The sequence below is a fragment of the Fistularia commersonii genome, chromosome 12 (genome assembly GCF_037954325.1).
Source record: "Fistularia commersonii isolate RoL2024-O1a breed Wild chromosome 12, RoL_Fcom_v1.0, whole genome shotgun sequence".
NCBI lineage: Eukaryota > Metazoa > Chordata > Actinopteri > Syngnathiformes > Fistulariidae > Fistularia > Fistularia commersonii.
Genome location: NC_141295.1, coordinates 13,289,470 through 13,303,846, shown reverse-complemented (window position 1 = coordinate 13,303,846; position 14,377 = coordinate 13,289,470). Strand labels below are relative to the sequence as shown.

The 14,377-nt window shown below is 40.1% G+C and overlaps 2 protein-coding genes across 3 annotated transcripts; both read left to right on the top strand.

The window, feature by feature from the left end:
- Positions 1 to 13: 13 nt before the first annotated feature.
- On the top strand, positions 14 to 9,334 carry glb1 (galactosidase, beta 1). Of its 2 annotated transcripts, none has more exons than XM_086157210.1 (17): positions 14 to 75; positions 163 to 243; positions 1,987 to 2,156; positions 2,517 to 2,667; positions 2,874 to 2,934; positions 3,016 to 3,110; positions 3,193 to 3,373; positions 4,017 to 4,075; positions 4,172 to 4,293; positions 5,944 to 5,984; positions 6,080 to 6,192; positions 6,279 to 6,353; positions 6,832 to 6,921; positions 7,033 to 7,146; positions 7,395 to 7,526; positions 7,612 to 7,851; positions 8,032 to 9,334. In XM_086157210.1, the coding sequence occupies exons 2-17, from the start codon at positions 178 to 180 to the stop codon at positions 8,284 to 8,286; spliced, it is 1,965 nt and encodes a 654-aa protein (XP_086013336.1). In that variant the 5' UTR covers positions 14 to 75; positions 163 to 177; the 3' UTR covers positions 8,287 to 9,334. The 2 variants fall into 2 exon arrangements, with proteins under 2 accessions (XP_086013336.1, XP_086013337.1); XM_086157211.1 differs by having other exon boundaries at positions 19 to 71.
- Positions 9,335 to 9,611: 277 nt separating this feature from the next.
- On the top strand, positions 9,612 to 13,501 carry LOC147228897 (claudin domain-containing protein 1-like). The gene is made up of 5 exons (XM_086157212.1): positions 9,612 to 9,719; positions 10,455 to 10,984; positions 11,492 to 11,599; positions 12,328 to 12,465; positions 12,614 to 13,501. Exons 2-5 carry the CDS (start codon positions 10,699 to 10,701, stop codon positions 12,832 to 12,834), a joined length of 753 nt encoding a protein of 250 aa, XP_086013338.1. The 5' UTR covers positions 9,612 to 9,719; positions 10,455 to 10,698; the 3' UTR covers positions 12,835 to 13,501.
- The last annotated feature ends 876 nt before the right edge of the window (positions 13,502 to 14,377 follow it).

The window sequence follows — 14,377 nt, the reverse complement described above, 5'->3', positions numbered from 1 at the left end:
ACTTCCGCATCACATGACACACCATGTCCCAACTTAGAACCGAACCTCAGTCAGGCACTGACCAAACAAGGGTAGGTAAGTAAACTCGGAAGCCAGTCTTGTCAAGGTTAAGATTGAATCAAAAATATTTATATTATATTCTTATATTCTTCTTCGAAACAGGACGACTGAGCCGCCATGTACGCTCTCAGGGTTGGAAGCATTCTCCTGCTGTTGCTGCAGAGCTCACTCTTTGGACCTCAGGTGAGTAGCTAAGGTAAAACATCTTAAAATAGGGTGTATTTCGGCGAAGAAAATACAACACAAACAAATCCAGGAAATTGTAATGTAAGTAATGTATGTATTGTAAGACTCTTCATTCAAGTCCTCCAATATGGTGTAAAACTGAATGTACTCACTTCATTGTCTTACTTCCGTATTCATTCTCGGTTCAGTAAACATTAGATTAACTACACGACTTTGTGGGTGCACGAGCTGATGGACAAGTTCAAAAGAGTTCAATAGTTGTTAGCTAAAAGTTTCATGAACATTTAAACCATAAAAAACCTGGCCTGTAAAAATGCCAGTAAATTATTATTAACAAATTTCTTTACGGTTTAATAATAATCTTCTTCTTCTTCTTCTTTCGGCTTTTCCCGTTAGGGGTCGCCACAGCGAGTCAACTTTCTCCATCTAACCCTATTCTCTGTATCTTCCTCTCTCACACCAGCTACCTTCATATCCTCTCTCACTACGTCCATAAATCTTCTCTTTGGTCTTCCTCGAGACCTCTTGCCTGGCAGCTCCAATTTCAGCATCCGTCTACCAATATATTCACTATCTCTTCTCTGTACATGACTGAACCATCTCAGTCTGGCTTCTCTGACCTCTCCAAAACATCGAACATGTGCCGTCCCTCTGATAGACTCATTCCTGATCCTATCCATCCTGGTCACTCCCAAAGAGAACCTCAACATCTTCCTCTCTGCAACCTCTAGTTCTGCCTGCTGTCTTTTGGTCATTGTAACAGTTTCTAGTCCATACATCATCGCTGGTCTCACCACTGTCTTGTACACCTTTCCTTTTATTCTGGCCGATAGTTTTGGTTGTCTCGCATATTTGGTTTTGGCAAAAGTTTTACGCCGGATGCCCTTCCTGACGCAACCCTCTGCATTTATCCGGGCTTGGGACCGGCACAGGGAGACACTGCTCCGTGCCCCCCCAAGGCAGGCTTGGAGAGGCACGGGCCAGTGCCGCCCTGAGGCTGCATTTTTACGGTTTAATAATAATAATAATAAAAATAACGATGACAACAGTAATAATGCAATCTATTTAAGGCGCCTTATTCAACACTCAAGGACAATGCCCATGCATATACACAAAATACAGATTTAAAAGAAACAATAAAAAAGATTATTATTTTGCTAGTACCCTGTTGCTAGCCTGGAAAAATATTTTAAACTATGCACATTTTCCATTTGATGGTCCCATCCTTGATGCCATATCAGATACCATGTGTTTTCCTTGTGATAAAGTTTCAAGCTTTTTTTTTTATAAATTTTATGTCCCTGCTTTGCTGCGCAACAGTGACCTCCGGCTCTCCAGGACCCTCCAGGACTTGATTGAGTATTCAAAGACCGCAGTTCATACATTGATGTGATGAATATTCTGGGTCCTGTAGGTCAGGTGGTATCAGGAACCTTTGGTAGACAGCTGACATGAATAACACATTCTGGAGTCAGCTGAGGTGTCTCATCCAGCTTCATAAAACATGTTCTGTAAACCAATTATTGGTTTTATCTCTCCAGATAAGGATCATTCAGGTCCGGGTTTCATGTACTGTTCATCACCCGTCACCTATAAATGTGCTTCTTGTTTTTCAGCTTGTTCCCAATATTCTCACGTGTTTGATTTTTCCATATGGCCCATTCCCTGAATAACATCAGTGCTGACAAATCCAGGCATGAGTCAAAGGTTTTTCAAAGTTTGCATGTCGTTATTTTGCAGCCTGGTGCAACTCAGTCATTCAAAGTGGATTACAAGAGTGACTGCTTCCGCAAAGATGGGGAGGAGTTTCGTTACATATCGGGAAGCATCCATTACAGCAGGATCCCCAGAGCCTACTGGAAGGATCGTCTGCTCAAGATGTACATGGCGGGACTGAATGCCATCCAAGTGTAGGTTTGCCTTGTGTCTTCAAACTCACAAGTTCTCCAAAGATTAGTCAGGAATTATCTCCCAAAAATCCAGAAATTAATCAGAAGGTAAAAGAAAACGAGCTAAGAAGCATCAGGTTTCTGATCAGTCATTCACCTTTGTTAGCAAAGTATGCATGTATTTATACCAAAGGTATTTAATTAGATGTCAAAGTTGTTTTTTTTTTTTTTTTGTTTTTTTTTGTTCTTGCATTTCAAGCAGAGTATGATTGCGTTCCCAGTCTATTGTTCTTTGAGCCATGTACAAGATAAACCTTGCAAGAAATACAAAACGTTCATTTAAATTATTTAAATGATCCTGGCAATTTTCTCTGGTCGCAGCTACATTCCCTGGAACTTCCATGAGGAGATTCAAGGACAGTATAATTTCACTGGGGACAGAGATGTGGAATATTTCCTGAATTTGGCTCAAGATATTGGTTTACTGGTCATCCTCCGTCCGGGACCATACATCTGTGCAGAGTGGGACATGGTGAGTTACAGGTTAGAAAAAAAAACAAAGAAATGGGACAGAAGTGATAAAAGGTAGAAAAAAAATTCTGGTGGGAAAACAATGCATTACTCTGATGGGGGGATTTTATGTATTTCATCATGGTTCTTAATATTTTCAGTGAACTAAAAATATTTAATGACTTCATAAAAAATGTTTTTTTTTTTATTTATCTCTCTTTTGACTAGGGTGGGTTGCCCGCCTGGCTTCTCAGCAAGAAAAATATTGTGCTGCGGTCTTCAGATCCTGGTGAAAATCAAAGAAAATCTTCGATAAGTCGCAGGGAGTACGAGCATGCAGCCGTTTGTCATTGCAACATTTTTATTACAGATTATCTCAGTGCAGTAGACGTTTGGATGGGGGTATTACTCCCAATGATGAGGCCTTATCTTTATCAGAATGGCGGCCCAATCATCACCGTTCAGGTGAGCACGCCGGACACGTCCAGTAGATTTACATCTCTCACTCTGGTTTCATAAAGCCAAATCAACATGTCCATACATGTAGGTGGAGAACGAGTATGGAAGCTACTTCGCCTGTGATTACAACTACATGCGTCACCTGTCAAAGCTTTTCCGCTCCCATCTGGGCAAAGACGTTGTGCTCTTCACTACAGATGGAGCCGGTCTCGGCATGCTCAAGTGCGGCTCCTTACAAGGCCTCTACGCCACTGTGGACTTTGGGCCAGGTTGTGCATCATCACACAAACGACAAATGGAGATTTTTGATAATCAGCATTTTGGTCCAATCAAACCAGGGTTGAATACCTGATGGTGGTATTTTTGCTATAAAAGCAACTCCAAATAATGTTGAAGAAGAAAGCTTTAAGTAAGATCAGAAACAAAATTAAACAAAATTATTCTTTTATTGGTTTTATTTTGCATTTCATATGCTCTCTCTTTCTTGTTGGCTATTTATTCACCTCTTTTGGTTTAAAATGAAATTACACACACCAAATGGCTCAGCATGAAACTACATGAAACTTTGTTTTTTTTTTCATTTGTTTTTATTTCATAAGTAATACTTTCGGTGGAAGTGTGGAGAGCAAAGTAAAGAAATGGTCTTTACCCTGCTGATCTGATCCGTTGTCAGTTAAGATTTTAGGTTTCACCAAATCTGAAACAAATGCTCACAAGATGTAACTAGTCAAGCAGCTAGAAGTTACTCCCCTGGTTTTATTTGATGAATTACAGGAGCTTGTTATTCCAAATAAAGCAAAAAAAAAAATCACTTCCTGAAGAACATTTTAAAACAACTTTAGACAAACACCCTCAATGTGTAAAATGGATTGAGGTAGTTCTATAAATGTTCCCTTGTATTTTTCATTTCAGGTGGAAATGTAACCGCTGCCTTTGAGACACAGAGACACGTAGAGCCCCATGGACCGCTGGCAAGGAATTATCACAGTACCTTTTTCCCCACTCTGTCCCGAAAAACCAAGCTATATTTGGCGTGAGTCACTGACAGTCTGCATCCATTTGAACAGGTCAACTCCGAATTCTACACTGGCTGGCTGGACCACTGGGGCTTCAAACACTCTGTCGTGCCGTCTGGCATCGTGGCCAAGAGCCTCAGCGAGATCCTGAGTTTGGGGGCAAATGTGAACCTGTGAGTCCACGCTTGCTTGGGCATTCTTACACACAACCAAAGACGCACACTGCATCAGCATGTAATGTGATGATTTTTAAAAGATCATCTTATATCCTTTATTTTACTGGCCTTGGTCCATAAGATTATCTTCTATTCCTACCAATTATTTCGCCTCCCCGAGTCATTTCTAAATGAGCCTTTTCATTTGTCTTGTAGTTAGAAGGGAAATCTACAACGAAGCAGCATTATATTACATGATCCAGGACTGCGGAGCAGCCTGACTGCTGGCCTCGGGGCTCAAGAATATATTTAAAAGTGAACTCAAAAACCTCCCCGCTTATCATGCCTTTTTACTGACTTCTAATATACTTACTCTACTTATGTAATATCTACCGCATTTTGCGCACTATAAGGTGCACTTAGATCCTTACATTTTCTCAAACATCAGCTGTGCGCCTTAGAATCCTGTACACCCTACGTATGAATTCTTGTTGTGCTTACTGACCTCAAACCAATTCTATGTAGCACACTGCGTTCAAAAAATCTGTCAAAATGTTTTAATACGACTTTGGTATGCACCAAAGCCGCTCCAGTTGATTAATACACGTCCCTGCGTCAGGAGGGAACGGTCCGACAATTAAAGTCAGTCCTTGGTTGAATATGAGTTGCAGCATCAGACGACGTTTGTTTACTAACTATGTGGCGCTGGAATACAACGTTGTCCCTACCTCACACTTAACTTCACATGTCCGCCATCACTGGCAACGATAAACCAATCAGTGAACAGTACGTAGTACTCTTTTTGTAATACCGGTACTTACTGTGCTTAAACATAATATTACTGTACATTTGTGTGTATGAGGATCCCCAAAATGGCACCATGCTTACAAAGTGGAATTCAAACTCAAGGCTATCAGTCACACGGTAGATCATGAGAATAGAGCAGCTGCAAAAGAATTCAACATTAATGAATCCATGGCACAGAATAAGGAGAAACAAGCAGATGAACCGCGCAAAGTAAAGAAGACCAAATAGTTTCCGAGGTAGCATCGTGAGATGAATGAGATGAATAAAGTTCAACCAAACTGACTTTTGTTTCGCTTTATGTATCATGTTTTCTCGTGCTGTATGACGCTGTATAACCTTATGTATGAAAATAGAGCCGTTTATTGATAATGTGCCTGGTAATGCGGTATACCCTATTGTCTGCAAAATACGGTATTTATCTCTACCTGAGATTGTCTTTATAGCTAAATTGTTAAGCTTTTTCGTAGTTGGTGATATTTAGTTTTGCATACTATTTCATATCTGTTTTATGTCATCTTGCCATTTTGATTTTGTTCAAACTCATGGATTTTTTTTTTTAGTACTTCACTAATTTCATGTGCGCTCTCAACCTGTCATTCACTTTGATCAACTCAACCGTAGTTTTATCCATTAAAACTCATTGAATCATTGAATCATTTTATTTTTATATTAAGTCTCCCATCTGGCCTGTCTCTCATTTGAACAAGTTTTGTTCTCACTGATGTGCATTGTTTAATTTTGGCAGGGTGAGAATCGCCTGCACAATATAATCAAATCTTGAAACAAATTCAAGTCAGAGTGACAAAGTCGCTGCTGCGTTTACTTTTGCACTGAACACTTGTCGTTATCCTCTCCCCTCAGGTATATGTTCATAGGAGGATCAAACTTCGGATACTGGAACGGTGAGTTCACGGTTCAAATCGATGAGGTGCTGGTTATCTAAAGGGCCAGCGAAGCCCCTCCCTGACGACTTTCAAGCGTGCATCAATGCTCTCAGGTGCCAATGAACCGTACAACCCTCAGCCAACCAGCTACGACTATGATGCTCCACTCACAGAAGCAGGGGATCTCACAGAGAAGTACTTTGCTATTCGAGATGTGATCAAAATGGTGTGTGTATTGTCATGGTGACCTCATTCTCCTTAGATTGTAAACATGTTAAATGAGTTCTCAATATCTCCATTTTCCCAATGTAGTACCGTAAAATACCGGAGGGAGTCATCCCACCCACCACCCCAAAGTTTGCATACAGTGCTGTTAAAATGAAGAAGGTATGTATTTTTTGAGTTACCTCCAAGTGATACTTAAAATGTTGCAATGGCCCGTTAATGTTTTTTCAATTAAAATAAAGGTGATAATATTAAAAGACTTTACATTCTTTCATGTACTTCATGACATGAAAAGGCATCAAGAGGGCATTTTCTATTGTGGTTTATAGTGTGATATACTTACCTCGAACCAGAGTCCAATGTTTAAAGTTGTCACTTTCTATGATCTATGTATTTTTGGCATTAAAAAGCCTCAATTTATCTTGTGCCCAGAGTAAAACATACTCCACCAACCAGAAGCATGATTTAAAAGGCATTTTGTCCTGGCTAGACTGACCAGGAGGCTGGCAGGGCCAGTATGTTTTGTAAAGTTTCTGTAGCATACCTGAATGACTGCCTCAAAGGTTTAAACAAATGAAACAATTGTCCCACTTAAATATCAGGTACCAGTATCTTTTATTGAAATACACTCCCGCCGCAGCTCCAGGCAGTGTCAGATGCCTTGGACATCCTTTCTTTCTTTGGGCCTGTCACAAGCACCTACCCACAGACGTTCCTCGACCTCAGCCAGGTACCCCTTCATATTTTGCTGTCGTAAGGTCAAAACATGTTTGTTTTGTTTTTTTTTGTTTGTTGGTTTTATTAATTACAATGGCTCTTGGACTTTTTCTGCGTCCGGCAGTCTTTTGGTTATGTGCTCTACAGGACTAAGTTGCCTGTGAACTGCAGTGCACCCACACCTCTGTCATGCCCTCTGAATGGGGTTCACGATAGAGCATACGTGTCAGTGGATGGGGTGAGTTACTTTATTCATGTATAGATTATGATAAGGAGGATATGCAACATAATATTGCATAATCATCATTACTATAGATGGCATTTAATATATATCATAAAGTCAAACCTTGATATTTAATATATATGGAACATGTTTCTCTTTTTTTCAGTTTTTTTTAAATTACATTTTTCTTGCTTTTGATTGGAAAGTCTTGTTAAATGTGATCCGAACTGAAAGCTCTTTTAACAGTAACCCTTTTTGTCAAGGTGGCCATGGGGATTCTTGAAAGGAACAACGCTCTAACTGTCAATGTGACTGGGCCAGCTGGCGGCCAGTTGGACATATTGGTTGAGAATATGGGCCGGATCAACTATGGAAAAGGCATCAATGACTTCAAGGTTAGAAGTTGCTTGACTTCAATTGATGAAATGCAGACTAATCTGGTCTCGAAATGCTAACGCCTATCTTTTTTTCTTCCCTCAGGGACTGGTATCCAAACTGATTCTAGGGAAAAATATACTCAGAGACTGGACGATGTTTAGTCTCAATATCGACACTGTAGTCAGCCAGGGCCTGCTCTGGGAAACGGAGCGCAGATCGCCAGAGCCTCCTCAGCCTGCTGCTCTGTCACCTCCAGCCTTCTATGGGGGCAGTTTTGTCATTCCCGACGGCATCCCCGACCTCCCTCAGGACACATACATCCAGCTGGGTCAGTGGAGAAAGGCAAGTGTCTCCTGATTGTGAATGGTAATTTAATTAATTTGTTGCCGCTAACAGTGATTTTTTTTTTTCCTTTTTTCATGTTAAAACAAAAAAATATTCTAACCTTTTGATTTATGGCTACTGCTGAGTCAAGTACACAAACTGCCATTAACCCGTATTCATGATTGTCCCACTTCTCAGGGGCAAGTTTGGATTAACGGTTTCAACTTGGGACGTTATTGGCCAAGTCGTGGCCCCCAAGTGACAGTCTTTGTTCCTGCCTCCATCCTGACCACAAGCACCCCCAACAATGTGACACTCTTGGAGCTGGAAGGGGCTCCCTGCAGTCCTGGGCAGTGCACTGTGGAGTTCACTACCAACCCTATTCTGAATGCAACAGTCCAGTCTGATCCAAAGCGTCATTGGCGACTGTTTACGAGATCCTATGAATATTGATGATGAGGGAACATACTACTGCAATATTTGCACTGCCTGCTGACCCTAGCCCCTTATCTTTCACCTTGTGTGTGTGATTGACTTGTCCTTTGTGAAAATATAGGATTTTGAGATGAGAAATCTGTCCTTATGATGAAGGAATGATTGTTTAGCATCAAGTGTGTCTCTACCTCAGCAGGCCTGCAGGACATTAATTCAGTCCTCTGGACAAATCATTTTCAATGAGAGCGCTGCCAAGAACTTAATCAGCTGTAATGTTTTGTAATGTTTTTTTTAAGTTTATGTCATAATTTTGACCTCTGATTGAATGGTAGATGGAGAAATGTGTTTCTTTGTCCCAACCACTATATAATGAACTTGGAACGGAGCAGTGGATCAAGTGCCTTATTCATCCAAAACAAAACAGATAAGAGAAATACTGTCATTTGCCAATTTATTCGGTAAAAAAAGAAAGTAAATAAATTAATTGTTGTAAAGCCATACTTAACAAGTAGGCTTCAGCTATAGAAGATTAAACTCTGCTTATGAACCTCCCTTTTTTGCACTTGATTCAAAAGTATTACCTAAAACAGTATGTGCATTTTCTGTATGGCTTGTAGACAACATAGGTGCATGTCTCCATAAAATGTCTCTTAAATTTTTCTTGTAAGAGATATGTTTAATCTGTTATTGTTGAAATTGGGAATGCGAAAGATTGCAGTTTTTGGTCTTGGCATCAGTTTAAGGTGATGATACACTAAATTTACATTGGTTCCATTGATGGAGGGATTTTCATGCCATGTGATCTTTCTATCCAACATGAACAGAATGTTGGAACACCGTCATTTATTTAATTTGTTACCAATAATGTCACCGACCAAATATGTCTCAGACATCTTGAATTTTTCTTTCACATAGAAATCATGTCTGTAAAGAGACCACATTGGAGCATTAATGTTGAAAAGAAGTCAAACAACAATCTAATATTGAAATTAAGATTAAAGATTTGATTTGTCCATTTTGGGTTAAATAAAAGAACATTAAAAGACTTGTTAAATCAAACAAAAAAGAGTTTGTGATGAAGAAAGGGTATAAATACAAGATGTTGAAGTGGACAACGACAGACTAATATAAACACCAACACAAAAAAGGGTTGTTTGGACACCCACAAGACAGTAATTACGATGGACAAGGGCTCAAATATAATTTCCTTTAGTAACGTTATTTTAAAAAACTGAAAATAGTAAACCCATTAGAAAGCTGGGCGTTCCACTTTTTTGAAAGATGACCCGTTTCGAAGAAGCCGCAGGGTGACGCGAATGAGCAGGCTAGCCATTTATCGCTGCTGGAAATTATCACGTAGAAGAAGGACGATGTGAGGGGCCTGCCTTACTACTGGGATTTTATTTGCCGAGAAAACAACGATATGAACCACTTTTACACTAAATGATAAGGTACAGACATTAAACATTAACGCATGTGTTGGGCTAATCTGAAAAAGCAGTTATATAAAACTCACTAAAGGTAAATATTTATCGGTTCGTTGAGTGGACTATGATTAGCCCTGAGAATATGCTAATAAAGGCTGAAGCTAACGCAGTCACTCTGTTCAGGAAATTGATTGGTTTTCAACCAAGAAAGATGAAAATATTAATTTTAAATTAAAGTATAAATGATTTCCTCCTTGAAGAATTTTGAATGCATTTATTTGGTGTTTTCTGAGCGCCCAGAGCAGACCTCTCAATGCATTACTGTTCCTGCTGATAACAACAGAGACTGAATTTATATAACCTTGGCTCTCTAGTTTTTTCCATGCACAAAAATGAATAACGAAAGATACAATTCAAAGTATTTATCACAGTTTTTCTTTCGTAGTCCCTCAACTGCCTTAAATGCATGGAGATGTGCTTTGAAAGGGACACATATTTCAGGGTAACACTGGACTGATCGATCAATTTAGTAGTTTATTAAACTTCACGTTATTGTTCATTATATGATATGCTGTGTTTTGTGATTGTCATGCCACTAAGCCAATGTCTGAATAAGATACATGTTTTACATACAAGGTCACATCACTTTGAAGTTTCCTGCTGGGCCTTACCAGCTAATTTTAATTTCACAGGTTTGCAAGATAGCATTTCATGCGAATTTACTCAGCCAAATCTTCTCTTGTCTTTCTCTTCATGTAGACTGTCACTTCCGTCCCGAAGACAAAATATCACAATGCAGCTCAGAAACTGTATACACAAATAAATTGTAATAACAGGATATGTTCTGCTTAACTGAGACATGCAGTGGCTCCAGTACACAAAGTGGAAATATATTTTTTAACTTGACAACTTGAGCTCAATCACGCAGGAGTGGTGAAACTCTTGTTTTATTTATATTTTTTTGTCAGAAGAGGTTCAAGCTAAACTGTCCTCATATTAGACCATGGTAGATAATCGCTATGCTACAGCCCTGGTCATTGGCTCTGTGCTGAGCCTGCTGGCCACAGTGTACCTCTCCGTGGCTGTCGGAACTCAGCACTGGTACCAGTTCAACAGCCCCCCAGTCAAATTTGAGGGTAGCAATGTCTCTGAGCACAGAAAGGTATTTATCGATGGGGAGTACGATGAGAGAATTTCCAGCGACACCATGTTCCAACTCAACGGCACGCTGGGACTGTGGTGGAGATGTATCCTGGTGCCCAGCAAGTCCTACTGGTTCAAAGAGCCAGGTAGGAATTCTTGTTTGAAGAAAAATGTCCTTCTGTGACCAGTGTTTTTAATTTAAACCACCCTTTTAATTACGCACAGTCAGAAATAGAAAAATATACTCTCTACTGTCAGAGGACATCATTACAGGATGCCAATGGATGGTTTTCTGTTTTTATATTTCTGTTTAAGCTTAATGTGAATGCTTAAGCCACCCATTTCTCCAAAGCGCTAAATACATACATTGTTCTATATTAAGGAATCCAGTACGTTTGTGTCAGTCGAAAGTTTCTTTTTTGCACAAGCGGCAAATGTAAATACAGTTACGTACTTATGAACATACTGCTTTACTGGCTATGTCGGCAGGACAGAAAATACTTAAAGGATGCAAAACTACAACGAATAAGGAGCATTCGCCCCGTGGTGTCAGTTTACATACATTTTTTTAAAAGCTGTTAAAATTAGTCCCCTCTCTAGCTCACCTTATCATATCTGCATTTCTGAGTTGTAGTTTTGCCCTGTGCTTCTAGATCCCAAAATGGAAACACAGTGTGTGAACTTCACTCTACAGCAGCAGTTTGCTCCGAAGTACAAATTAATTGGAAACCAGACCATCGAAGAGGACCTGCTGAGGACGTGTGAGTCAAAGCTTCCTCAATTGAAAAGGGTTCCTTTATTTGTGAGTTGGTTGGTTCGCTAACAATACCCCTTGCTCATTGTTGTTGTAAGCATCCTGTATTTTTACCGCAAGTTGATGCCAGTATGTCAACTTGTATTCTCAAAGCAGGCTTTGCAGACATCCTGCACAGTGATGACTGACTTCATTGGAAGTGTGGAGAAAATTAACATAGCTTTGGGAATCTCATATTTATTTAATTATTTTTACACTGTTTTTAACCCATAGGGGATGATGCGTCACGAGTAGTGAGCAGCCACTTTGCAGCACCCAGGGAGCAGCTAGGGGCTCAGCGTCTCACCCAAAAACACTTGACTGGCTCAGAGGAGCTTGAGAATCAAATCAATAATGTTTCGGTTTTAAGACAACCTTTTATGTTAACTCTAAAAAAAAAAAAGGTCTTGTACTTCATTTTGTAACTTGTACTATTTCCGTTCAATGTAGCTGAAGTGTATTTTGTCCAAATTGCAAGAAAAGAGATTGAATAATTGGCAAAGTATTCGATGAGGAGGATAATCAATAACTGCACCCTAATAAGGAAGCTCTTCAAGTGCTTTGGTCTACATGATAAGTTATAAGAATGGAAACTAAAATAAATGCCTTCTGGAACATGTTGGGATATTATGCCTGATTGTTTCTTTATATCTATTGTCTTAATTCTCCCTTCCTTCCATTCTTGTCTGTTTTCAGACCTGTGGAGGTGCCAGTTTCTCCTGCCCCTGGTGTCTCTGGCCCTGGTTTTCCTCAGTGGTCTGATCGGCATCTGCGCCTGCTTGTGTCGCAGCTTCACCCCCACCCTGGGCGTGGGAGTCCTTCACCTCCTTGCAGGTGAGAGACCACGGAGGTCTTGAGATTTACCGTCTAACAGCCGAGACACATCTACGCTCGAGAGAACCAGAAGCTATTAGGTTATTGAGTTCAGAACAAGGGATCTTTTTTTGGGGAGGATCATTAACATTTGTCCTTTACTGGACAGGCCTGTGCTCTTTGGGTACCGTTTGCTGTTTCCTGGCTGGGGTCGACCTGCTTTGCCAGTTCACGCCCTTGCCCGATGGCGTGGAGGGCTCCCTGGGCTGGTCCCTCTACCTCGCCCTCATCTCTTTCCCCCTGCAGATGATGGCGGCCGCTCTGTTCCTCTGGGCAGCCAGGAGTCACCACAAGAACTACACCCGCATGACAGCCTACCGGGTCGCCTGAAAAAGTGACCACTCCAAATAAAAAAAAAAGAATTGAACCGCTGAAATGGATTACAAAAAGGTCTCTGAATAACAGACTTTATTGAATTAATACGAACATCCGTGGTGATTTCAAGCGTAATATGTTCTTTGTCAAGGGCAGGAATGAACGTATTTGTAGCCAATGCTAAGCTCTGAGGAAGCAAGGCGTTTGATATCCTCCATTTGTGATATCTCCATTTTGTAGCAACTATCAATAACCTTTTGCATGTCCTTAACCTATTTTTAATATCAATGTTTTTTGTCATTTGTCCGGTTTACAGTATAAGGTTGCCTTTTTTTTCGTTGCCATTGCCTCTCATCACGTTGCCTTGAATTCAAATCAAACATCAAGAAAAGTTATTTAAAGCGGGTAGCATTTCTGTCATACCCTTTTTATTACACCATGGCACCTTATCTTTGATAAATTGATTTCTGTTGAGTTTTTGTTGTTGCTCTATCTGTAACACTTTTAAACGTGGAGCCTTTGCTGTGCATGCCTTCTTTTTAAAACTGACGTACATCACCTGTGGTAGCTTTTGATTTTAACCTGTGGTGTGTGTTGACAAGAAGTCACGAAAGATGTAACCACTCATTCCACTTTGTTTTATAGCTCTTATATTGATTTAATGCTTAAAAAGTTAGCACTCCAGCCAACCTGTGTTGTCTTGATTCAGCTCCAAAGTTCTCCCACTGCTTTTTAAATCCTAACACTTTGTCACTTTTAAGTACTAACAGAAACATTTAACAACGGGGGTCACCAACATGGCACCTGTAAGGACCGCACGAGTCCCTACTTACCAGTGAGTCTGCATCTTTTTTTTTTTTTGCTGCAATTTTTTAAATGACCCTTGCAAATTTGAATTATGTAAATTTTTAACAAAAAATAAAACATTTGATTGTGAAATATTAGAACATGTATACGATCTTCCAAAGCAGAGAAATCATAGAATCATCTCTAGGGCACATTTTATATGCTTCAGAGTGCTTCAGAGCCACGCAACTAAGCTCAGCATTCCAATTAGTTGCTGGACAGATGAAGATGAAAATTGTAACGCTGCAAAAAGCCCATTTGGCTGCACAAAACCTTTGGTGACTTGTTGATACAGAAAAGTACATTGATGTATACAGGGCAGCTATGAAGGTTGCCGGCCTGTTCGGTTCAACCTGTCGTTGGGAATCAGACCGGAATATGAGGTTCACCGCAAACGAACACGCCTCACTGATGTACATCTCAGTCAGAGCTGCTTTTGTCAAGTAACACCCCAGAATACAATACACTGCTAGGTTTCCAACTAACAACCCAAAGAAACAGATTCTAGATGTTCTCAGTGTTAGCATGGCAGAGCCATGGCAATGCTGAATTCACAAGCACAACATGGGTTTGTTAAATGTAACATACACTATATGGCCAAAAGTATTCACTCACCTGCCTTGACTTGCATATGAACTTAAGTGACATTCCATTCCTAATCTATAGTTCAATATGACGTTGGTCCATCCTTTGTAGCTATAACAGCTTCAAC

Excerpts from the sequence above, each read along its gene's own strand:
- glb1 (XM_086157210.1), top strand. The coding sequence starts at position 178 with ATGTACGCTCTCAGGGTTGGAAGCATTCTCCTGCTGTTGCTGCAGAGC. Across the intron at positions 5,985-6,079 it reads AAACTTCGGATACTGGAACG|GTGCCAATGAACCGTACAAC; the intron begins GTGAGTTCACGG and ends CAATGCTCTCAG. Across the intron at positions 6,922-7,032 it reads CGTTCCTCGACCTCAGCCAG|TCTTTTGGTTATGTGCTCTA; the intron begins GTACCCCTTCAT and ends TGCGTCCGGCAG.
- LOC147228897 (XM_086157212.1), top strand. The coding sequence starts at position 10,699 with ATGGTAGATAATCGCTATGCTACAGCCCTGGTCATTGGCTCTGTGCTG. Across the intron at positions 10,985-11,491 it reads CTACTGGTTCAAAGAGCCAG|ATCCCAAAATGGAAACACAG; the intron begins GTAGGAATTCTT and ends CTGTGCTTCTAG. Across the intron at positions 12,466-12,613 it reads AGTCCTTCACCTCCTTGCAG|GCCTGTGCTCTTTGGGTACC; the intron begins GTGAGAGACCAC and ends TTTACTGGACAG.